Consider the following 25,666-nt stretch of genomic DNA (forward strand, 5'->3'; position numbering starts at 1 on the left):
TAGGTTATGGTGATTTGATGAGACTCGTGTTGGGTAAATCTGATTCTGATCAATCTGAATGAAAACGGTCTGAATCTCTCCATAGATTCATGAATCTTAGAGGATAATTCAAGATTAAAGACCTCCAAGGAGCTTGTCCGCTATGGATCCCTCCTCCGCCACCGGTCATCGGTTATCAAACTTGCCATTGCTCTGAGGATTCATGGATCTCCTGCGAATTATGTCTAGATTTTTTTCTCAAAAGATCCATTAAGCACAACATTTATGCCAAATTGCCATTTCACTTCAAAGGGATCCAAAGGGCTTGATCCGCAACTGCATTGAGGAATCATTTCTAAGAGTGGATTCCTGATATGAATGTCTCCTCGCTAAAGGTTCATGAGAACTGTTAAACAAAACACGTGATGAGCCACGTAACGTGACGTAAATCCCTCCAAAAAAAACGGAAAGGATACACGGGAAACAGACAGATAGAGAGACAGGTAGCAGAAAACTGGATAAAATTGGCCATTGGAGAAAGGCAAACCGATTCACCGGGAAAGTGCAAATTAGTAATTAGCGAAGGGAAACGGGTGACCAGGTGTCTGTCAGCCAATTCCCGCATCAGCAACCAAATCGGATCTTTACGATCGAATTTAGAGAAACCGATCACATCACTTAACCGGGCTAGGATCAAAGCCCATCCAAGTGGTCCGTGTGTCCGGGATGGCTGATACGTTTTTCTCCATCCAATACACCCATTAAAACCCCGGCGACTGGATAGACGCGCTTGTAGCGTCCGGAGATGGTGAGGAACGGATTTTGTGGGGGGAGGAGAGTGGGACAATAATTTATTCCGATGCAAAAGTAGGCTGGTACAACCGGCCACCGTCGCCGGTTCGATAGCGATCCGGTCGCTTGGTACGGCGAACGAGGGCGACGAGAGAAGCGTTGGGTCGGAGGGGTAGGTTGTGCTTGCTGCCTGCGCTTTCTTGGACCTTGGGCATTCGACACGCGCACGGGGCTCTCTTATCGAACGGCGTAATCAAGTCGGACGGTGTGTGTGTGCGAGTGTGAGTGAGAGAGCAAAAGCGACGAAACCAAAACTCGTTCGCCTTTGCGTCGTATGAAAGGCACCTAGCAAAGCAGTGATGTGCGGTGGTATTTTGGGTGTACCATTTTTTTTGTTGCGGCTGTGTGCCCATCATCGATGGACAGTATGAAATACGTACTTTCAAATCACATACACTCAGACGCAAGTTAAATGAGCAGAGCGAAGATCGCATTGATCACCTCGACCGCCGAGAGCGGAGACACAAGGGTGTGCAAAAGAAAAACAGCAAACATTGCTGAATTCAAAACCCAAAACAAACGTGTGTGAACCTTTGCGCCAGCAATCACACACACACACACACACACACACAACACATTGGCTGCCCGTATTGATAGTAGAAGGTCCTGGCAGGTGATCTTTCGACCAATGGACCGAAAGATACTCGATTATTGGTGGGCAAGGCAACAGAACCGCAACACAGCCAAACACCGATAAGCCATCCCTATCGACTACTGGGGAACCGGGAGCGATCCCGTGGTTAACTGCAAGATGCTAACCACGCGCGCAAACATATCCACTGTGTGTCCCTTTGTGGCACGAATCGGGTTGTGTCTGTTTGGGGGCGAGTTCTATCAGCTGTTCTAATTTGTTCATCACTTAAAGCACGGTCACAAATCTTTGCACCACAGCCACACTCACTGGAAGCGATCCTTGCAGCGCGAGGGTTACGGAAACCCGCACGAAACGCGGTACAACAATCGGTTCAGCAGCGCGAAATCGCGTAAATGACGACGTGTGTACACACGGTTGACAAAAAAAATGCCACGGAACGGAGCGACTAAGGCGACAGCAGATGAAGCATCCGAGCCGGATGTATGTAAACGGGCTACTAGCGCGCGCGACGAGAACCAGGTCCGAACTCGAATCTCGCAGCTGCCGCGGAATAGTTGTGGATCCACCACTTCAACCCACCCACCCATCTGTTCCCTCACCCCCCCTGGCTGTTGGTCGGGTTTTCCCTTCCCCAACACACGCGCACATCCACATCGGCCGCACTGAACACAGGCGCTTGCTGGTTCGGGCACACGCGCGCACACACACGCGAATAAATACACCTACCAACACACGCAACGGTACGGTTACTGTGCGGTTACGCAAATCGTTGCCTACTGTTCGCACCGTGCAGCGTATCGTGGGAAGAAGCTATCTTGCTCTGTTGCTCTTGCTGCCGAGCGGGCGAGCCGATGCCCCGTGTGCTAACTCGCGCGCACACACACAAACACACACTTGCACACGCGGCCCGAACAAAACCCGAGCACGGTGAGCCGAACATGACTGCCCTTCCCCCCAGGCACACAGCACGAACGAAGCAGCAAAAAAAAATCCCACCCTTCGCTTTCCACCCCCAACAACCCCTAGGAGCGTAACCATGTGCAACGCGAAATATTGTGGGGAGCAGCACCGCGATGCTTGCCCACAGTTGGCTCCGTTCAGCTGTTGCTGTGTGTACGCGAAAAAAAAAGCAACGCATACGTTGCCTCTCTCACTTGGTGTGTGCTACGCAACGCTTTGGCTCTCCACCGATGCACGTGTCAGCCGCCGATGGAACGAATTGGACGGGATGGACGGGATGGGACGTCACTTACCGTCCAAAGCCAAGGGCGAAGGAAGGAATCGTAAGTGAGATGGTTGCGCACGGTTAGGTCTTAATGCGAACGAGATGGAAACTGATCACAGCAGGCGTGTTGGGGAAGACACATACACCCAAAAAAAGCCATTGGACAATACAAAAAAATGATCTACTCCAGCAGCCAGCAGCAAATTCAGCGATATCAGTTCAGGCATGGTTTGGCCACCATCACCGACAGGGGTTGAATCATCAGAGGGCGGAAGGGGAGGGGGGGGGGGGGGGGTGGACGCAGGCATGAGTGCTAAACATTAGCTTCCGCGCGCGCTACCACACGGACCACTCACTCCGCCAGGCTTGGTTCCATCCATTTACCAAATCGGCGCAACGGTAGCTGATTTCGATGAAGAATCGGAAACCAATCGGAATATAATTAGTCTGCATTTGCATGCAGATTCGTTGTACACAAACGGGACAAGAACAAGAGCTCGACCGAGCGCACCTCACGCAAGAGCTTTTACCTGGCTCACGGATCAGGGCGGAACTCTAATGTCTAGGCATTAAGAACATTGCGCTCCGACTGTTGAAAATTCTTGTTGCTGTGTACACACCTGACTGCATCGGGGTCGATCCACGGTTTATTGCTTCCCGCTAATGCCCATTATGGTATAGATCGGCAGTCAGAGCGAGTACTATTGTTTCGATCGATCTCTAGACGACGGACATGCCTCAAGTTCAATTCTGTAGAATTTTGTTGTCTGATAACTACTAATGTCTAATGTTGGGTGAATTTAATTTAGAGATTTCAGATTTAGAGGAGATTCATGAATCATCTAAGATATATGACCTCCTTCTAAGAGCAATCCCCAATCCCTCCCAAGGATTTACGAATCTTTTGATAATTGATTCCAGAGTTGAGACCTCCATCTAAGAGCAATCCTCTAGCTCCCAAGGATTTACGAATCTTTTGAGAATTGATTCCAGAGTTGAGACCTCCATCTAAGAGCAATCCTCAAGCTCCCAAGGATTTACGAATCTTTTGAGAATTGATTCCAGAGTTGAGACCTCCATCTAAGAGCAATCCCCAATCCCTCCCAAGGATTTACGAATCTTTTGAGAATTGATTCCAGAGTTGAGACCTCCATCTAAGAGCAATCCTCTAGCTCCCAAGGATTTACGGATCTTTTGAGAATTGATTCCTGAGTTGAATGACTCCTCACTAAAGATTCGAATGCATGACTCCTCCCGTAAGATTAATTATCACCACCACAAGAATATACTACTTTTGGAGATTAAAATTCTACGAAATCTAAGTCCCAAGTCAGTGGCCAATAAACGTTATCCACGTGTTCCGGCAATTGCTGCACGGTAGACACAATATCCGCCCATTGCGGTTTGACTCGATTGCTGACACGAAATAGGGCGAAAGTCTGCTACAAAGTCTCTTAAATTTTTGTTCCGAAACCATTGCTGACACCTGCCTTTGCAAGGTAGGCGCAGTTTGCTGGTGAGAAGGGCTTTAAATTTGGCACATTTAGGGTCAACTGTTGGCGCCAGCAATTTACAACACGATAACTAAATGGGCTGCTAGAGTTGCGGTCCGATGCAAATGAAGCGTTTTTTTTCAACGAATACAAAACCTGTTAGTTCAACGTATTTTTTTTTTGGGGGAAAAAACCCGGAACTCAAACCGGGCAATTGCATCTGGAGCATTTTTTTTCAATTCAGTTGGTCATAAAAGACGGTGAGTGCATTATTGGCAGTGCTATACCTTTATGGACGTGGGGTGTGATACCTTTATATCCCATGTTCATTTAGCACACCTTTGGCTAAAATTATTCGTCAATCCTCTTTACTAATTCTTCGCATTCACTGTCGCCCAACCATTACATGATCATAAGTGAGCTATCTTTGTCGCGTAAATTCTCTATTAATACTACCGCTTCCTAACATCGACCTTCGATCCCAACACCAAAGTGCGTGCTGCACAATCAACTGGTCGAAAAAGGGCAACTGATTTAGACAAAACAAAAAATCATCCAATCCCCCCTCCCGACCGGGATCGATCAAGGTAATAAAGGCTGCCCATCATTTATATCCACACATACGCTTGGGAAGGGCTGGCCCATTAGGGGGTACTGTTCGGCCGAAAGGTATTGTATTCAAATGTCCAACCACTTCCTCCTCTCGCTATTCTATGCGATCCGGTGACCAGACGAGCTAAACTGTCCGTCGGGTCTGCCAGCTGTATGTTTGCCCTTCACCATTGGAAACCAATCCGTCACACGGAGTTTGGTGGGGGATTTTTGGGGTTTTGTGTGTGTGTGTGTAGTTGATCGCCCTTCGCCTAGCGCGAACACGGAAGGACGGCATTAAGCGCCATCGTCCCTGAAAGGTTCAAGACAGTCACGAGCGTCGAACAGGTTCTAGTAAAAATTTTGTTAGTGCGACTATTAGTATCTATCATACGAAAGATGAGTCGGAAGACTATCAGCTAAAGGTTGCTCAGAGAGATTTCAATGTGGTTAGGCATCTGAGATTTATGTAAAATAATCTCGTATGCTAATAATTCTTGGGGGATTTCTGGGTTTTGTATTCTGGATTGCTTTAAAACATGTACTGTTCTTAGCCCAATTCTACAAAAACCTCACCGGAATTCAAGAACTCCACTGCAGAAAGTTTTTGTATCTCAGGAACTCCAGAAGCAGCTCGGCCAAAATTTCAACATGCGTCACACAGCGCAACAGGTGGCACAGTCCGAAGAACTCCGAATTGAAATTCGTCTACCGACGAGCCAGTATCACAATCGGGTGTCTCGGCTATACTGGTGCCGAATGTCCGCACGAAACTGTGTCAGAGTTCGTCCTGATAAAAGCCCCCCCCTACCCTCCCGTCGCATAGTGAAAGCCCTGCTCCCCCCACAACAAAGTAGAAAGAGCGCAAGTGATAAAGCGAAACAAGGACCAAACGGTGAGCTTTCCGTGGAGCATCCTGGTGACCGGATTGGTGCTTCGCTTCCGGTTGGTTGTAGCGCACGGTACACTGCGCAAGCACGGTCTATGTACATGCACCCGCAGCCATCCTTTGCCGTCCTTGTCGGGGCACACCATACCATACCACATGTTCGATTATGTACCATCGGTAGGCAGGCTTTACCCGATATGCTTATCAACCAACGGCCGACTGCCAAGCGAAGGTGTACACCGGTCGACCGAAACAGGCAAAAAAAGGATAGAAAAGCTCCCGATGTTTGGGATTGGGAGACACGCAGCCGACATTCTTCTTTGCTTTTGGGATCTTGGGTGTACATTTTGGCCACCTCCTTTCATGCCACCACGGCATGAGGGGCTACATGGTCGTCTTTGTCCTGCAGATATGGAGATATATTAATAAAGGGCACTCCAAACCATTCGCGGCCAAATGTTATCGGTTAAAGCTTTTTTTTTTTGTTCTTTACTTCTTCCGGAATGCTTTTACCCCCAGTTCAATCTGTTCGGGGAACTTCTACCAATGTACTTCCGGCAGGAGTTATGCCGATATCCTGATCGTGTCAGACGGCGCAACGTCTTGCTGGGGGGGGAACAAAAAGTTCTGCCCTCGAATTCCAAGAATATTTGTTCGAGCAGCAACAAGCATACACACACGAAACCGTCCGTAGCCAAATGGACTTTCATCGAACGGATCAGCAAACTTTGCAAATGTGTGCGGAGCCGGATATCGAGGGAAACAAAAAAAAAATAAACCGATTGCATAATAATGGGCCAACCCGTAACACGAAAGTTCCATCTGCTCGGCGGAGAAGAGGATGCGTGCAAGGATTATGGCAACCTTGGAGGATTATCCTGATCGAATGGAAACTAATTTCACGTTTATCCGGAATCCGGTTTGCGTAGGATGACCACGTGCTTTATTGAACAATAGTGAGGTTAGGTTTCGATGACACAGTTTCTCCTGTCGATCGGATTAAGTTCGCGAATGTAAAGCGTATCGAGGGGTCAGGATAAAACAAATTAGCAAAGTGGGACATCATAAACATTCCTTCAACTAGAAGAAAGAATTCTACAAAAAGTTTCACCTGTTCCTTCAGCCTCACGTGCTTTGGATTATGTTCTTTTGAACTGTTTTTCTTATAATCTAATTGGTAGATTTTATTGTGATTCAAAGTCATTGCAATTCTCAAATAAGAAGCTCTGATGAGCTCCTGCTTGAGAAACTAAAATTTGATAAAAATTTAAGCAGGATAATCCACTAAAAATATTTTTGTCCAAAGAAAGGATAGGATAAAGTTCGTGCCAACATTAAGAAACATTGTTCTGGACACTCTATAAAGTTCTCGTCCGGCAAATTTCCGGCACCCAATATCGATTCCACTGCGTGCCGAAGTATTGCACATCGATGACAGCTCGCAAAAATTATTTTCCCATAAATTACCCGTCTCGTTGAATTCGCTTCCGTACGCACGGGAACCGTGTCGACACAGCAGAAGACACATTGCTGCAGACCATTCTTGCTTCCGCACTTCCCTAAAATAGTGTGCGGGATGCGTTCTTTGCCGGACGTTCGCCGATTCACTTGCTTGAGTGTTTGGTCTACGAATTGGGGAGGATCGATGCTGTGGACGGGAATAACTTTCGAGGATTTATTTTTTATTTTTGCAGTTTCTTCGTTCCGACAACTGATGCGCGTTTTAACAGCTTTAGTAGCACCGTGTTCGTTGACTCAAAACTTTGTACTTGCTGATGAGTTTGGTAGAAATTTCACAGTCGAAAACTTTCGCTACACGTTCTGGGTAGATAGTAATGAAGAATTTCCGACATTTACGGATAGTTTCCAAAGCGCGTTTGTTATAGCCCGTTCTCTCCTATCTCATCCCTAACCTCATACCGAAAGTACCAAATGGAAATTCACTTCCCATATATTCGGCGGGAAAGCCAAGCGGAGTGCAAGTGAAAGTATTGGCAAATCCCGAAAGTAATAAATCTTTCATTTTTGTGTGGTGCGGTGAGCAAATTTGTCGCACTTTTGCTGTGCACTGCGAAATATTATGTTTGGTGCGTTTAATCAGCTTAAGTAACTAGCCGAACTGCTGACATGGAATTAAACAGGGATTGAAACTATTTTACCTTTCAATGCTCTAGACATCAGCGATTCATGTAAAAAGCTCGGGAATTATACTCACCTAATGTTTTGTTAAATAGTTGTTCGTTTTAGGAGGGCAGCTTCAAGCATCAGCTAATTCGGAGAGAGAAAATAATAAATCAAGAATTAAATGTAATTGCTGAAGTTGAACCTAATTTTTCTGGAACGAACGAATACGTTCGCGTACGGAACCATATTGCGTACGGAACCTAAACTGTGCCATGCAATGTTGCACGAAACATGGTAATAACTTTGCAAGCTTTGAGCGGGATGAATATCAGCTGTCCCAGGAAAAAACCCTGTCCTGAGATGTTACCACAATATTTCAAGAGTTGGCTATATTCAACCCACATAAGTTACACAACATTTGCATAATTTTTACACAAAATAAATTGCACATGTGTTTTCACAGAAACAACAATCCGAACAGGCATTGTATGGAGTACTGAACTGTTCAGTTTAGACGGAGCGCCCTGCCGGGCGTCCATTAATTTTGACATTTCGGAAAGGACTGTTCAGCGCAGGGCTCTTCCAGTGTTATTATAACACCAAACAGTGCAAAATTTGGATAAAAACGAGTAATTTATTAAAGTTTTCGTCAGTTTGCTATAGCGAATATATGTAATGTTACCAAAAATGACAATTGATTTAAAAATGTGAAATAAACTAATTTTTGAAAAAGGAAATAATATTATCTACTAACCTTAACGCACTGAAGAGCCCTGTATTGTGTCCAGCGGAGATTTTTGTGATTTTTTTCTTCCCACGAGAAGAAAGATATGCTGTTGTGTAGCTGCAGCGAAAGTAAATGAAAAGTTGAACATTTTCCGAGTGCACAAAGCAGAGCTGCATTTTTTCGTTTTTCCCCCCGTGCGTGTGTGTGTTTCGTGTGCGGTATATTTGTTCTAGGTGTTTGGGTTTTATTTTATAGTGTTACCAGTTTGTTTTAGGCTCACAAAAGGTAGGCGCAACGAGGGGGTGAATTGTTGCGATTGGGCCACAAAACGCGAGGGCAGGCGTTGTCCCATGATCGGTGTTTTTCCTTTTTTGCTTGTATTTGGAGAAGTTTTACTCGTGGGCTTGTTGATACATTGTTATTTTCCACCGGTTCAGTCACCGGGTAGGATTGTACGTGATGTGAAGATTGGGAAAACCCGTTCATGCGTGACAGTGCAGTTGTGGTGTCGGAAAATTGTTCTTCCGGTTCCAGCTATGAGCCGCGCTCTTTGGCCTACTCACCGCTTGTCGCCATGTAGTGGGCGCACATGCGTGTGTGTGTGTGCGTGTGTTTATGAGTGGTACGATCGGATGAATTAATTTACTCATTTTCTTGAACCTATTCCATCGCCCCTATGGTCACATTTTCCATCCAGATGTCATCGGGAAGACCTATCAAATGTGTGGTGGTCGGTGACGGCACGGTGGGGAAAACGTGCATGCTGATCAGCTATACGACCGACAGCTTTCCCGGCGAATACGTACCCACGGTGTAAGTGAACGATGTGTCATCATCGCCATCTGTAAAGATGAAACACGCTCAAATACAGCCGCTGCGTAGTCGACGGCATATTGATAAGCTTGCTTTCTCTTCATACTACTCCCTCATGGACCCAGCTTTGACAATTATTCCGCCCCAATGGTGGTGGATGGCGTGCAAGTATCGCTCGGACTGTGGGATACGGCTGGACAGGAAGATTACGACCGGCTAAGGCCACTGTCCTACCCACAGACGGACGTGTTCCTCATATGCTACAGTGTGGCCAGCCCGTCTTCGTTCGAAAATGTTACCTCCAAGTGGTATCCCGAGATCAAACACCACTGCCCGGATGCGCCTATTATTTTAGTTGGTAAGTGTTCCCGAGCACATCGGAGTCCACCGAACCAATCGTAATGATCATTTATTTAACCGTAGGTACCAAAATCGATCTGCGGGAGGATCGCGAAACAATTAGCGTACTGGCCGAGCAGGGTCTTTCCGCGTTGAAACGCGAACAGGGTCAAAAACTAGCGAATAAGATACGGGCGGTAAAGTATATGGAATGTTCGGCACTAACCCAGCGAGGCCTAAAGCAAGTCTTTGACGAGGCGGTACGGGCCGTACTCAGACCGGAGCCTTTGAAACGACGCCAACGAAAATGTGTTGTGATGTAGTGTGCGTCCGTGTTTAGACCAGCGGGCAAATCATTACTAGTAGCTGGTAGATGGACGAAGAGGAACACACCGGTGAAGCAACTCAAACAAAGAAACAGGAAAACGCAAAACGAGCATACATTTAGAGAAAAATAGTGTACATAAGTTTAGATGGCCGCGGTAGCGTGCTGCGAGATGAAATGAAGGGGAATCGACAAAAGCAATTTAAAACAAAAAAAAAAACGAGTGCAAAAAACTAACAACACCCTGAGAAGGCGGTTCAAGAACACAGTGTGAACAACGATTGCCGCAACGAGTGTGATGGATGGAATGGCGAATCGAAATCGTAAAACGGTTGATGAATCAAACACCAAACCACACAACAAACCGTGAGAGCAAAAAGCAAAAGGGAGAAAGGGACTCATGCATCGGAAAACTGATCGAACCGAAGGTAAAGCGAGGTTGATCGTTCCGGAGCGAGCAGTGCGTGTGTGCCATTTTCATTAAACGGAAGATTGAGCTACTAAAGCGATAACGAATGAATGGAAGTGGGGAAAAGAGAATCAACGAAACAAAAACAAGCTACTAAAAGAGATTGAACTGCTACAAAGATGCGACGACCGTTCTTTAGGACAACAGTAACGAAACAAACAGTGTAAGGCGCGATAAGCAATCGCACAAGCAATGAAACGGGGCGGATGAAGGGATAAGGAAGAATGAAGGAACTTCCTTCTACGTTAATGCTTATGACGAAGAGGCAGGAGTAATGTCCACTACCCTGAACCAACCAGCCGAAAATACCTCACTTAAAGTTTTTTTAAAATTATTTTCCCAATACGGTTCCCCAAATAGTTCAACTCGAGAGAAAGAGAAAGAGAGAGAAGAGAATTGACAAAATCAAAACACAAACAAAAAAAAAAAACTCGATTGCTGTTGAAGGGAATGCGACACAGCATCACGAAGCGCAGTGTCGTACTAGTAGTTCAAAGATTTGGATCGCTTTTCTAATGATCCCGTTTGTTGTTGAGCAGTTTACCGGGTTTTCTTTTGTCGAGGGAAACGCTTCGTTTTTGTTTTTCCTTCGATGGCCTGCAGCAGTAACCAGCAGTGGCAGCAGCAGCAAAACTATTCACCCGACCTGGACAGGTTATTTTTGCAATATTAATCGCCACAAGCAATCAAAAGAGCTTTTTTCAAGGCAATGGACACAAAAAGAATAGTGTAGAAAGGTGAAAAAGGGAGACATTTGTATTTAAACAGTGCATCGGCCTTGCACCATCTTCCCAACCGGAAGGGTTTCTGTGTGGGGTTTTTGTTTTATTCTCCTTACGAAACACCCGTTCCGATTCGTAGCTGGAAAAAAGGTGAAGGTAACCGAGAGGCACAACATCTCATGAGTAAATCTCATTCCACATCCACATCCATGATATCTACCGAATCGAAAGTATATATATTTTTTTAATTACTAAACGCTGCCTCAGACCGTCTGAGAACGCTTATGTTGTGTGGCCGCGCTTCACTAGAAGTTGAGGGACAGATGGGGATGAAAAGTCATGTAGAACCGGGAGCAGAGTGAGCCAAAGTGTTTTTACTATTTTTACTCGTTTTAGGAATTAAGTGTACGCGCGGAATCTGATCATAGTTTTTTTTGTGCCGGTGTTTCGGTTTTTTAATACTATACATTTTTTTATATACATCTTCTTCCCATTCAAAACCTTCCCACTCCCCCTGTTCGTGTTGGTTGCGGGGGCTGCACCTGTGGCGTAGCTTCTGTAGCCAGTCCGACGAAAGGGAAAACAATCCTACTAACGCAACATAGCCTCTGTAGTAGATGAAACCGTAGTGTCTAGTCGCAGGACTCTTGTAGGGATAGGGCTTGATAGATGAACGAAAAGAGATATGTTTGTCAATATAATACTGCCAGGAAAGAAGCACCCTTCCCGAAATCGATCCAAACAAAACAAGGGTTTGTGTTTGAACATAGTGTCAATTATTTGCAAATTTTAAAACGCCAAGGAACGTACCACAATACCAGATCCTCGGTTCAATCGTGTTCGTTCTGCACGGAGAATAGAGTCGAAAGAATCACCATCATATCCTAGTCCTTTGCTAATACACGCATGCACACAATGGCCGATCGGTATTCCGGTGCCGGTGTCGGTTACGAGCACCGGTTCGGAAAATCGCGATGAGCCGGTGTGTGGCCGGGGCTGCCATATTGAGTTTTTTTTAATTCTCTTTAAATAATTTTATATTTAAAACAAGCGTAAGCGAATGATTTACACTGTATTATTATTACGATTAGGTTGTTAGGATGGTCCTGAAACGAATAATCTCTCCCCCGCAAAGCTGCATTTATCGCCGTGATTTCGGATGTGTTGTAATTTTCGAAAGAGGAGAGAGAGTGCGAGACAAAAACAAACAAGTGTAAACATAAGCGTGTGATGTAGGGAAATGGAAAGAGAAAGAGAGAGAGAAAGAAAGAGTTGGCTAGAGAGACAGAAAAAAGAAACAATAGATTACGCGTGTTCTGAATACAATTCGTTTTGTATTTGATATTTATTTTGCTTTTGATTATAGAAAAGAAAACAAAAACGAAAATCTAATCAAATGCCAACGCGACAACAACATTGAACTATCGGGGAGCAAACGAACAGAAGAAAACAAAAACACAATAGATGCGCTCGCGCCATGATAAGAACAACAACAACAACAAAAAAGGAAGGAACAAACAAACGGACGAAACAACGTACTAACATCTTGCATTGCTATACAATAAAAAAAACTAATCCTCGTGTTCTAGTTTCCATTAACGTTTTGCCGTATCGTGAGAGGTGCAGTTTTGCTTGGCTCTGTGAAAGAATCCCTAATAGAAGGCGTTCGAATAGGTTGGGATGGCACAATCCGCTGTTTCACTATGGTGGGGAGGAGTATTATGTAGGGTTTTAAGTGTATTGTTTCACTGGTTAAAGGTGATTTTTTTTCCTGTCGAAGATCGTTGCCTGCAGTTGTTACATAATGTAGGGCATATGTAAAACAAATTTACTAAAAACCGTACCATAAGGTCCTAGTGCTACTCTACCTCCCGTACGCTTTTGTGTGCCCAACTGTGCTTCTACTTTTCGATTGTTTCTCGATTTGTTGCTAAGTCCCATTACAGCAACGGACGATTTAAATCTGGCTGTTTTTTTTTTGTCGTGTTTTACCGATAAGACCGCGTACATGTTGTGATCGAGATTTAAACTCGGCCGTGTTACCGATGTCGTTTCCTTTACTTATCGCCCTGTTTTCAGTTACCGAAAACAGTGGCGAAGTAATATGTGTCTAATCTGTGTGTGTGTGTGTTTTTTTTTCATTTTGTTTCTCTCGTCTCCGGTTCTGATTTCAAATTTTCTCTCAACTGGGAAAAGATGTTCAGCATGTCGTTTATAGTTTTTGTCCGATTTTCGTTTGTACCCTAACTTTAGGGCAAGCGCTAGAATTTGAGCTTCGTTTTGGTTCAGTGGGAAGATCCTCGCGTTGTTTGCTTATGGAAGTTATCGTTACAAATAGCACTAAGTTTCACTAAGCTACAAACGTTTGCAAACATGCAAACGAAGCATAACAAATGGTGTGTCCGTTGCCTATGACGCTAAAACTAACTACTGAGAGACTTGGTAACCCTAAAGTCTGGTTAATGGAATGGTTTTGCGAGCCATGGTAATTGGCGCTAGAGTGTGGAAGAGAAGGTTTTGGAGCCTAGTTTGTACACTGTTTCTCTAAACATCGATTCGCCGTTCAAGATAAGTTTCGATTTGTAATAAGCATTGTACGGCTGTTGAGTGTTTTTCCTTACGCGTTATATGTTTCCCAATGTCGTGAATGTTTAATTTTGTGAAGTTTCTCACCCATTACAGCTAACCTTCTCTAATATGTACGGAATGGTTTCGGGTGTATGGCGCGACCATCCTTTCGTATGAAACATGGGGCCGATTCCAGCTTCTGTACCTTCCGCTCGGGACTCGGTTCATTGGCCACGGACAGTACGATACACTCGGACGGAATAGACAGCGAGGCGGTGAGTGATGCTGTCGCTAACGGAGGTGCCCGTACCGGCTCGTAGTCAATGCTGCGACAGAGATCCACCCCGGACACGCTCGCCGTCATCCGGCGCATCGAAGAGGAACGCTTGTGGTGGCCATGCAAGTGGAAAGGGAAACGCTTGGCGTTAGTTAACACGCAACCTGCAACCCGTAGGTGTGTCGGTGAGTAAATGAAACCTCTCCATGAATGTGCTGTCTTAAAATCCTTTCATTTCTCCCTCTAGGCGAGGCAGTTACAAGCTGAATATGCAAAATGGCAGTAGTAGGGTGAATGGTGCTGATCGAATGAACTACTTACTCAATACGCTCACAACCGCTACACTTACTGGGGACGTACCGGTTTCGATCGGAATACAACATGCACTTACGGGAGAGCCATCTTTGCAAAGGAAAGCCAGAAGGAATTACGGTATTACAGAGCCGTCGGATCTGCCTGCGGAGGGGGTATGTGCGGCGGGTATAGGTGCGTGGCATGTACCGTCAACGTAATACTGAAGGGCTTTTCCACGTTTGGAGTGGATTTGTCCTGGCGTACAGTGCGAACGCTAGCTAGCTCGCCAATCGGGTACAACAACTCTACACACTACGGCGTTGCGTTACTTTGCTGTGGTGCGCTGGGGAAGACGACGCAATGAGGAACTCGCTGTACGGAACTGAAACGACTACCACTGGACTTGACGTGAAGTGGAGGCGGCACTACATTTCGGCAATTAAAACTCCCCAAAAAATACGCAACTCGGTCGCAACAATACCCTCGGGATCAGGAGGGAGGGAGGGGGTGTGTTGAAACGATTCACACAGACGCTTATCAGTTTTCCGATCGATACACGTTTATTACCCAATTGTAATATTCAGTTTTGATTTCATCTTTTTGTTTTTTTTACTCCATTTGTATGGGTTTTTTCCCTTTATGTATCATAGTAATATATCAAGTTTGGTTTTTCTACTCAATCAGGTAAACTTTTATAGTTTTGTTTGTTTCTAATTCGCCTTAGGACACGTTCAGCTTTCCGTTGTTTTCCAACCATTTATCCATTAGGATTTTCTCTATGTTTTGTTGTTGTTCTCATTAACTGTATTAATGTTGTTTTTTTTTTGTTTTTGTTTTTTAGGATTGCTGACACGAATCGGATACTTTCATATATGGTTCACTTCAACCCATCAAACCCCGGTCGGCAACGGGACACGTGCTAGTTGCGCTGTTCACGTTCGTTTCTTGCAGTTACGTATGTTTGAACTGAAATCGACAATTGTAATGTCCCATTGTTGTAGACGATTTGTAAGCATTCCAAACAATTACGGTAATGGTAAACATTAGTCTTCGCCTTGCGCTATAATGGCACCGGAAGCAGCAACGTGAAGCTTAGCAAACGATTAAAAGCGAAAAGTAAGCGAAAATCAGATTTCATAATCTTTCAAAGCCAAAGCAATGGGAACTGCTGAAGAATGTTATATATTCTTGGCAAATGTGAATGTTGCCTTCATTTTCGCTCACGTTTCGTTTTTAACCGTGCTGGTTATCATCTCGTAGGTTAAGCTGTTGCGTGAACGAGTGCGATTTAGTGTGGAAAAAAATGTTAGATTATATGAACGTTACACTAATACTTGACATATGCGATTGGTTTTACATTGTAAGGTGCACAATTTAAGATAAAATTACAAAGAAAAAACGATAACTGTATGATCATTTAGCACATTTGTATGTAAACGAATCCGTATTGATGCTTTTACCGAACCTGCTTAAGCTGTTTTGCAAAATGGTACTCAAACATAACTTTGCCGTTCGTACGTTTCCGTGTCTATGGTTAACTATTTCTTGTAATACTACCGGGTTTTTAGTATACATATCTGTTCCAGTTTCTACTGTGCTCCTTGTCTGTAATGCCTTTTCCCACGCCTACACTGGGGGAGGAAAAGGGGTTTCGAATGTTTCTTTTTTTAATGTGTTGATGTGTTCTGTAAATGACTTTTGCTTGTGCCTATTGCGCTACAGAATGTGCTTAACGAAAGTAAGAGGAACGCACTGCTTACGATACAAATTAAATAACACATTACTGAACATGGTTGGCCAATCAACTAGTTAACAAACAACAGTAGAAATGTGTAAAACGAGTTTTTTAGAATTGTACCCCACTGCTTTCAATATCGATACACCCGGGCTAAACATAGTGCTCAATAAGTCTTCACAAACATAACGCAACCGTGTTCTTAACGTACAACGAAACAAACAGAAACGCTTTTTCCAATTTAGAATGGAATAGGAGTAGTTGGCTGCAAAAAGAAAATAGAAGAAAACAATAAGGAAAAATAAGATTAAACTAATATTACTAAAAGCAGAAGTAGAGGGGACAGGGAGCAATCCCAAGTAAACCCGAAAGAGGGCACACGCAGTTAGGCAAAGAGAGGGTGTCAATTTTGTAGAAAGGAACTCAACACACATTAAAAACGCACATTATCCACTCTCTGATTTAGTAAACAGAAGAACAGAAGAAAACCCAAAAGAAACACAAATGGAAACGGAAAAAACCAGCCGCCGCCCACACGCGGTGCAGGGGTATGTGCAGCAAGCGCGACCGGAATAGTGCCTACTGGGCTAGTACTACTGCGTAAACCCGCCAGGCCGACAGTCTATTGCCCGTGTGACGCAAAAGCAGCAGTATCTGTGCGTGCGGATAGCTGCGGGTGGGCACAACGCATTTGCAAAGCATCTACTCCAGCTCGGGCTCGGTGTTGCTACTGTAGCTGCATTCTTCCGTTCCATCGGGCTGTGAAATTGATCCAAACACATTCACGGTTGATCGCATTAGTAACACTCGCACGCAAAACCAAACAACTACACGGGAGCAAACGGTCGTGGTAGGGATCGGGATATGGCATAAGACGCGCCGACGGAAGGAGGACGACTACGGACGCGATTACGCTGTGTCTATGCGTATGAGAGAAGGAATGTATCTATCGTTACGTAGCTCACGGTGAATGGTCACACTGTTACACGCCAAAAAAAAACCAAACCACAAACTCTAAAACACGCGTGGAAAATGTTCGACAGAGCGATAACTTACGGCGCGCTTCACGGAAAAGGCCTTTCAGCTATTAGCATTCAACTATTAGAGCTGGGACGGAACGAGCTCAGGAAGGAAACGGTAGCGCTCACCGGAGTAGCCTACATCAGGGCATGCTAGAGCTGTGTGTTTTTGTGTCTGCGGGTGTGTGTGTGTATATTTGGAGAGCTATGCAGAGCTTTGGAAGGCGATGCTGCTTGTACGGCCGCGTACAGAGTTCTGCTTAATACTAATAGAATTTGTACAGATAGTCCTACGGGGCGTGATCGGTATGCGATCGGTTGGGAAAGAGTAGAAACAGATTGGAACAAACATTTAGAAATGGTTCGTAAAACAACCTTACAATTAACGGGATGATTGCTTATGGTGAAGTAGTTTCTTTTCTGTGCCAATTTTGTTCTAACTATACAAATTTTCACACTACCTACACGAGTGAGGAAGTTGCACACGAGCCCCTATAAAGGGCCCGCCATTGGAATCTATACGAAGAGATCGACAAAATCGCGAAGAAAAAAAAACCAATAGGCAAAGACAAAAAATGCACTACTACCAGCCTACCAAAACCATAACGTGGACGGAAGGATACAAAATAACACAACAGTACAAATATATATATTTAGCAAGTATCGCGGCAAGTTGAAACCAAACTACCAGGCATGGTTGGGCATGGTTTTATGTGGAGCGTTTTGCTTTACCAAACAGGCCCCGCGGAACGGTCCGCGATTGGCGCGATCAGGAGAGCCATAGAGCGCGTGTGCATGAGGAGGCGGAAAACCGCCTGGTGTGGAACTCCCGCCTTGGTACGGGGTACCATCACACCACGCGGCGCCCCACCGCCCTACTCGAGCAAGTTTTCCGACGAGCCCGTGCCAGACTTTACCTGTGTGGAAGGACTTGGCGTGATCGGATGCTCAATGTTCTTCAGATACTCCTTGTCGTCGAATATTTTCTTATCGCCACCGCCCGGCTTGTGTTTAAGGTTGTCCAGCGAACCGATCTTACTTTCCGCCTTGATGTCTAGCTTCTGGTGCACGATCTGCGTAGGATGCGAATCGAACAAGAAGGTTATTATTGTGCAGTACCGTCGGGTTAATTTTGGGTTACCATTACCGCCCTACCTTTATGTCACCGCCACCGGGTTTGTACGTAATGTTGTCCTTGGAACCAATTTTGGGCTTTGCCCGCTCCTTGAAGTCGGTCTTGATCGACTCGATACGCTTATCGCCACCGCCCGGCTTGTGACTCGCATTGTCCATCGAGCCAATCTTGGGCTTCGCGTTCCACTGCAGCTTTGTGCTTATAATCTGCATGTGAAGGGAAAGAACGCGTTGAAACAGACACACATTGCAGGACGAAGTCCTAGCCGGACGTACCTTCTTATCGCCACCCTTCGGCACGTACGCATCATTTTTCGCCTCAATCCGTGGTGCCGCTTTAATGTCGATTTTCTTCGTTTCGATCTTCACATGGCCGCCGCCCGGTTTGTGGCTGGCGTTCTCCAGCGACCCAATCTTCGACTTGACGACCTTCAGATTCGGAGATGGTGTCCCACCGACTTGTATTTTGTTCATTGGTACTTCTGTGCGGCACGAAACAACGAAACAAACCAAACGAGAGAGTATTCACAGCACGTTCGCATTAGCAACGGCAAACACAACACGTTACACGGCGGCTTACTTTTAATTAGCGGCTGCTCGGAGGGCGTTTCCGGTGTTTTCGCGTTGGCGCGCTGCTTCGAGGTGCTCCGCGATCGGGCTTCGGACGAAATGTTCTCCGGTCTTCTGGCTAGTCCCGGTATCTTGCTCGGCGACTTCAGTGGCGACGCTGGCGATGCTAGCGCATTGGGACGATCCTGTCAAATGGTCGCGGAAAGATTAGTGACACACTCGTTACGGTTCGGGTACGGTACCGAATCCCCTTCGGCTCGACACCGTCCCCTCTCACACCCCCCGTCCGTTCCCGTGCCGTTTACTACCATCTTACTACCTTTTAAAGCTATATATTGATTGATCGCGTTTCAATTTCGCGCACTTGGAAATAAAAACGTTTCGGGAAGCCGGGAGCGTTACGAACCAACTGTATTAAAACAAGCTCAACCCACACTCGAGCACCCCCACCAGTGTGTATCACACCAGCAGATGGGTAAGAAAATGTATGTTTGTGTGGCCCCATTTATGGGGACCTACCAGCGTCTGCAGCGGCATCGCAAACGGTACGATCACGGCTACGAATCGAATTCCGCGTTATTGTATGTTCGTTCGTCACCTTCGGCCAACTGTGGGGGGATGGGTTCCGCCGTGTTGTGGTTGTGCCGCGACAAAACTTCCTAAACGGTTCGGCAAACAGCACCGGAGCGTTCCGGACCAAACGATCCATTCATCTGGCGAAGTCTTGCCCGTGACTCGCGAGCATAAAGGGGGAGGCTCACCGGCCTTATAACTGACTAGTGGTGCGTAACTTGTGGATGCGATCGATCGTTATTAGCGATCGGTTCTACACTCTGCACTGCAGTCGTCTGCATTGGGGGGACCTTCTTGAATTTGTCCCCTGGCCGAAGACACCCCGTGCTGTTTTTGGCAACGCTTAACATCATAATCTACCACGGTTGGCACACCCGACTGCGTTTTTGTGGTATCGCTTTCGGCAACGCCATCCCGAAGGTCTATGTCGTGCCCTCGACAGTACGACCTAAAAATAATAATCTATCCAATATTCTCCCCTGGGTAGCTGGAAATTAATTCAAGGCGAACTTCTTCGTCTAGCAAGTAATTATTTGGGTGCGCTATTGCCGGAAAATGCATGGGATGAACGATCATCATTTTCCCCGAACTGGTCGTTGTTTAGTTTTACAAATCAAAGCATTATTGTCCGGGTAGAGGTGGTGTTAGTACGAACGGAAACTATCTATTCCAGTCAATCGGATTATCGTATAATCATAAATTTTATAGAATAGAACTTACAAATTCATGGCCCATAAGGGATTAATGAACTTTGACAAAATATGCTTCAAAGAACGACCTTCTAGACATACGAGTGATAAACAATTTGGAGTAATAATACAATAAATATTAACTATTCAATTGAAAAATAACAACTATCAGAGTTTTTAGGCATTCTCTTGCTATCAGTGCCACCAGTTCACCCTTCAACTCTGCAAAAAAGTGGATAAATTTACAATGAACAATACTCTTCATTGCACCTATCTATTCCTAGTTTTATCGAGGTGTACTCAACTGAATTAATAGTCAGATAGGCTCAAGATAGCTTCTAAAAATGTCCAGTAATACCAATATGCTCAATTTATTTTACCACGGCTTGTCTCATTTTATTAACCTACACCAAGGTCTAGGTTGAGTTTGATTCAACAAGGAAACCTACGGATGAACTTACGCCAGGCCATCAAGAGATTGTGTGGAGTTGGTACAATGTGAAACTCTTAGGTAACGTCCTCTACGAAGTAATTTATATCTTGAATCTTGAGAAACCAAGACACCTTGTTGAAATATGTGAGCTAAACCAATTTCTCACGATGCAGGAAATTGCAACTCAATCGAACCTAATCGAAGGTCCAGCACGTAAATATACACGTGAAAACTGTACAGGGTGTTCAATAAGTTCGAATACACATTTGCATCGTCAAGTGCACGTCATTATTGCCCCATACTCATATTCTGTTCCGATATAAAGTTCTGATAATATATTATTCGAGAATTATTTTTTTTTTGACTATTTCTGTTGGTGCTGCAACACCCACATGTTGTACAACATGACCAACATTCAACATGGAACATCATTCCTGAACCCAACATGAATATCCCACGCTTTTCAAACGCAAAACGCATTCAATCCGTGATGATTTGAGGCGCAATCTCCAAACGTAGACACTTCCCGTGGTGTTCTTTGAAAACCCATTTTCATGATTAGTTCTGAGTGCAGGTTGTTGCCTCCAGTCTCTGAAACCACAAATGAGATCAGCACCATGGGGTTCCAGTAGGTTGGAGCAACAGAATTTAAGGGAATTTGGTCTAAACGATTCCACGTTCGCACGAAAGTGATTTTTGGACACCACACTTTATGGATTCCAAGCATTCATGCTTTGAAATCTAACGACATTTCGTTTGGTTCTGTATGATGACGATTCTCAACTCTCATAAAAGGACATCGGATTCAACCTGTTCGAGATAGTAATTCTCGAATCTCGGACAAAATTCCCAAGCAAGCCGTACGTGCCGCTTACTTCTAGCTCGAACCACATGTGAAGCTCGCGAAGGAAAACGAAGTACTGCTTTTTCCTTTAATCCTTCCTTTTAAAAATTAAAAATTATTTTTTTTAATTTTTTTTTGAAATTTTTCTCGAACTTATTGAACACCCTGTATATTACCACAAAATCTTCTGTGAACGAACTCGTGAAACTCATTGATGTACACATTGGTCGCTGTGACCAGACACGTTAAAAAACCGTATCTGTACCCATAGGCGATACACAAATCGAGCAAATGCTTGGGACCCGAGCTGCAAAGCTACCCAAACAATCTAGTTGAAGGGTCTCCAAGGATCTCGTCGTCTCCACCTCTATCTGTCACCATAAACTTCGTTAAATTACCTAGACTGCGGTGGATTGAAATCACAAGACTGACACTTCGTTAAGTCTTTTGAGGATGCAAACTAAAGCAGATTTGAAATGTTATGACAGTGACTTAAAAAGTTTCCAAGAAATAAATAGACATCATCTGCAGTAGAGAAAACTCCAACAGTCTTCAAGTCGCGTGTGATGTCCGGTGACTGCTGCACACTAATTTTATTCAGATTGCGGCAGCTCTTTACGTGCCAATTCCGTACATTCTTTAACCGCTTTCGCAAATGAATGTGACAATGTTCATTGCAGCTCTTAAAGTAACATTACTGCCCCACGTGGCATAGCAGCATGATAGCACCGGAAACTGGAGGACCATATCCGCAAGGTGAAAATGTCTTCGAGCCAAACATTTGAACGCGACTTTCCCGTGCTGGCGAGGGAACAACTCCCAACAAACTTTGTTCCGAGGCGCAAGATATGCACGCTGCAAACAAAGTAAGCGCTGCTTGCCCAGAAACACGCAATTTGTGCGGGAAATTAAAAAGAAATTGCTTTCTCCACTGTGTTGTCCGATGCTTTGCACGTAGCGTGGCATCAAGGTTGTGGTTGCGGGTCCCGAGTTGCGTGCCCGGGTTTGGTTGCCGGTGTAAAAACTTACCTTTTCCTGAGTGTACTCGTCAACGCCGCTATCGTTGTCACCTTCTGGAGCGTGATTCGCCAATTAGCAGGCAGGGTGGAAAGAAAATGAGAAGGAAAAGGACATTAGTAACGAACCGTTGTGCGGTTGGTAATAGTGGACATTGCCCTAGAAAGGATGTTCTTGAATGAAATCGATAACTAGGTTGGGTTATGAGCTGGTCGGTGGCTTACTCTGGTCGGCCGTTAAAGATTTCGGTCCAGTCCGGATCATGTGCTGCTGCGGAGGTCTCGAACGTGAGTTCCACTCCTGGGACCCCTCCCTGGCACCGCCGTTCGGTATCTGGAAGGTAACTTTGTCCCCATCGGGACGACCACCTGGAACGGTGGCCGAAGGGCTTTGCGCGCTGGGACGTGTTCCAGGTGGTGGTTGCAGCTTGTACTGTGGTTGCCCGGAGGCCGGCTTGGGCCCGGGTCGATAGCTAAAGTTCTCGTCCGTGTTTGCTGGCGATAGGGACTGTTGACTACCGGGCGACGGTGATTGGGTGGGCGATTGACCCGGCCGGGAAGGATCCTTGTTAATAAAGTCCTTCAGCGCATGAAGCGGCCTGCCAGATGCACTGTCGAGTTCAAACTCATTCGTACCGGGCTTACCGTAGTTACCTGCTACGGATGGAGGTCTGGACGGAATCGACTTCTCCCGCTCAACTCCCGCCGCCGAGGGTAGACCGGGCATGTTAAAGTTACGCGACGGAACTCTCGCGGGATTGGGGCTGTTAAGCGCAGAAGAACTGTCCGCTGGAACTCGTCCAATGACAACGTCCTCGTCATCGTCGACCGATGGAGTCGCAGATGATGGAGGTCCTCCAGCTATTCCACCTGATCCACCCATGTCATTGCCGGAGGGAGGCCTGCTGGGATCACCCGGCCCCATTGGACGGTTGTAGAAGTTCGGTCTCATACCCTGTGGAGGTCCGGTGGGGCCACCCACTCCCCCACCGCCCTGCATGGGCATCGGTGGCCTGGGTCCTCCCATACCCGGCAGCATTCCTCCGCCGAGGTTCGAATTTTGGGGAGAAATGGTTGGCCGTGGTCCGCCCATCGGGTTGGGCGGCCGGATTGGGGGCGGCTGCCCCATCATGGGTGGACGTTGCATGCCCTGGGCCGACGGAGGTCTCGGTTGCATGCCTGGCTGCATCCCAGGAACACCAGCACCCGGTGCCATTTGTGGCCGCATGGGCATGGGGACGCCCGGTGGTTGATGTGGCCCGGTGTACATACCCCCTGGGCGGGGTGGCTGTGGTTGCGTCGGAGTTCCCGTCCTTGGTGGACCAACGTTGGCCGGAGGCCGCATCATCTGTGCACCGGGAGGCATACCGGGGTTGGGCCGTATAGGATCCATCGCGTACGGTGCCTGCTGGAGGACGATGGGCTGTCGGAGTGTGATCGGTGCCGGAAGTACGGCAGGTGCTGCTAGGTCGCGCGGGTGTTGCTGAAGCTGTGGTTGCGGTGCCGGTAGCAAAGGACGTACGAGTGGAGTCTTTAGCGGTGCCGCTGGGGCAAACTTAACCTCGGCACGTGGTTCGGAAGTAAAGCGGACCTGCTGCGGTGGTTGAGATGATCGGACCGGTGGAATAGACGCGGGAACAGGCACAGGGACGGGTGCCGGGGTCGGTACAGTCGATACGGGCTGTGGACGCAGCTGAGCACCAACCACACTCGGCGCATAAAGGATTGGCCCACCGACTGTCGGTTGCTTTGAAGCTTCGGAGCCAGAGATGCTCTGTGACATAAGACATAGAACAGGGTGGTAAGCATAATGCGAAACAATAAAAAACCTGCTCGGAGATGCTGCTCGAAATGGCAGACCATTAAAGAATAGAGTGAAAGAAAAAAGGTATTCTAGAAAAAAAAAGTCGTTCAAAATCGCCCTCTTTGCCCCGGTACGGTTGTAGTAACTCACGCGTTCGCTTCGCCCACCCGCCTGTTTCGTTTGCAGGTGGCTTAACTCCATCGCTTGCTCAACTCCACCTGACAAGTAGCTTACCGTACGCACGTCCATCTTTGACGCGGACTACCCAGTGTACCCCGCGGACTACAAGTATACCCAGCCGCTCAGCGTCTCAGACAATCAGATCGCTTCGTACTGCGGACTGAAAGGACATAAAAAGGACCTGGCTGTGGTTTCGGGTTTCGTTTTTCACCAATCCTATCCTAGAAGCGTGTTGCCCTCGTTTTGTTGCTGCTTCTGCTCTTTATACACACGTCCTGTACACAAAACACACTGCTCTTAGAAATAGGAAACGCATCAAATATGCTCATGCACTTCAAACATGATGTGCCTATTGGTCTTTGTTAAATTGCTTTTGTGGCCCTGCTGTCCGGTCCGTGGGACATATTTGGCCGGGCCAGGTTTGGAAGTGGGATGGAACGGTCAGATTTGTACTCTGAATTATTGTGTTCCACCCATCGACATCCATTCCATTTTGTATAGCTACGGGGGTGGCAAGCAATAAGGGCTGCATTATGTACAATGCTTACAATAGGGCGGGTGTCTAGGGTGTTGAGTGGGCATAATCCGTGACCCATCCGTTGAGGTGGTTTGTTATTGAGCGGTGAAACTTCCTCAATATCGTATGCTCTCACCAGCAGTACGTATTGGAGCTAGCGGAGCTATCCTAGATTACTAGCTGCGGTGTATAACAGTTTCGTGTTATACACTAAAGTTGGTGTTCTATAAAGGAGACTCATTTTACAGAGAAAAATGAGACAGTTCTAGTTTTGGAAACGATCTACATGTGAAGTAATTATTTACTGGAGCGTAGGCCAACTAATGAAATGTACAAGAAGTTGTATAACAGATAGAAGAGGTTTGTACAACAGATGTCCGCCTGTAATGTTTCAAAGTGATAAATCAAGCAGGTCAATATAATACAACCTAACGCAACACAATTATTTACACCTACAGAGGTCTTTACACAATTCCGCAAAAAATAGTACCGCAAGTTTGTCATTTTCTTACTCCGCAAAGCTGTTATACGTATGTGATTTCAACTGCCGGGTTTACCTAAAAGTATGGCACATTGTTCGAACAAAAAACCCCATTTCGGTATTGAAAATGTGACTGTTTCTAACTGTTTTTCATGGCAAACCTGCATTACGCTTTGACAATAAAATCATTTAACAAAGAAGGAACGTTAGTGTGTGTCCTAGCAGTTCCAATATTGGGGTAGATCACGGGATAAGCCAGTTTTTTGTATGCGTTTTGACGTTTCCAGGCTTAAAAGCTTACAGCTCCCCATACAAACTGCCAAGCCAGATAAGCCTGGGAATCGATGGTTAGATTGTTTTGCTTATGAAAGTGCTCGACAGCTGCTCGA

General features: G+C 46.0%; 2 protein-coding genes across 2 annotated transcripts; one reads left to right on the forward strand and one right to left on the reverse strand.

Annotated features, from left to right (window-relative positions):
* The first annotated feature begins 9,172 nt into the window (after positions 1-9,172).
* Positions 9,173-9,950, forward strand: LOC128718877 (ras-related C3 botulinum toxin substrate 1). The gene is made up of 3 exons (XM_053812493.1): positions 9,173-9,288; positions 9,414-9,646; positions 9,712-9,950. The coding sequence occupies exons 1-3, from the start codon at positions 9,173-9,175 to the stop codon at positions 9,948-9,950; spliced, it is 588 nt and encodes a 195-aa protein (XP_053668468.1).
* Positions 9,951-13,835: 3,885 nt separating this feature from the next.
* On the reverse strand, positions 13,836-24,348 carry LOC128710445 (basic proline-rich protein). The gene is made up of 8 exons (XM_053805498.1): positions 24,250-24,348; positions 22,521-24,069; positions 22,309-22,352; positions 18,751-18,925; positions 18,447-18,652; positions 18,192-18,377; positions 17,954-18,109; positions 13,836-14,096 (listed from the first exon to the last, which is right to left on the reverse strand). Exons 1-8 carry the CDS (start codon positions 24,346-24,348, stop codon positions 13,836-13,838), a joined length of 2,676 nt encoding a protein of 891 aa, XP_053661473.1.
* Between the last annotated feature and the right edge of the window lie 1,318 nt (positions 24,349-25,666).

The sequence above is a fragment of the Anopheles marshallii genome, chromosome 2, assembly GCF_943734725.1.
Source record: "Anopheles marshallii chromosome 2, idAnoMarsDA_429_01, whole genome shotgun sequence".
Taxonomy (NCBI): domain Eukaryota; kingdom Metazoa; phylum Arthropoda; class Insecta; order Diptera; family Culicidae; genus Anopheles; species Anopheles marshallii.

Excerpts from the sequence above, each read along its gene's own strand:
- LOC128718877 (XM_053812493.1), top strand. The coding sequence starts at position 9,173 with ATGTCATCGGGAAGACCTATCAAATGTGTGGTGGTCGGTGACGGCACG. Across the intron at positions 9,289-9,413 it reads GGCGAATACGTACCCACGGT|CTTTGACAATTATTCCGCCC; the intron begins GTAAGTGAACGA and ends TCATGGACCCAG. Across the intron at positions 9,647-9,711 it reads TGCGCCTATTATTTTAGTTG|GTACCAAAATCGATCTGCGG; the intron begins GTAAGTGTTCCC and ends ATTTAACCGTAG.
- LOC128710445 (XM_053805498.1), bottom strand. The coding sequence starts at position 24,348 with ATGGACGTGCGTACGGTAAGCTACTTGTCAGGTGGAGTTGAGCAAGCG. Across the intron at positions 18,926-22,308 it reads ACGAGTACACTCAGGAAAAG|GATCGTCCCAATGCGCTAGC; the intron begins GTAAGTTTTTAC and ends ACCATTTGACAG. Across the intron at positions 14,097-17,953 it reads CGCCAAGTCCTTCCACACAG|CGTTCCTCTTCGATGCGCCG; the intron begins GTAAAGTCTGGC and ends GGCCACCACAAG.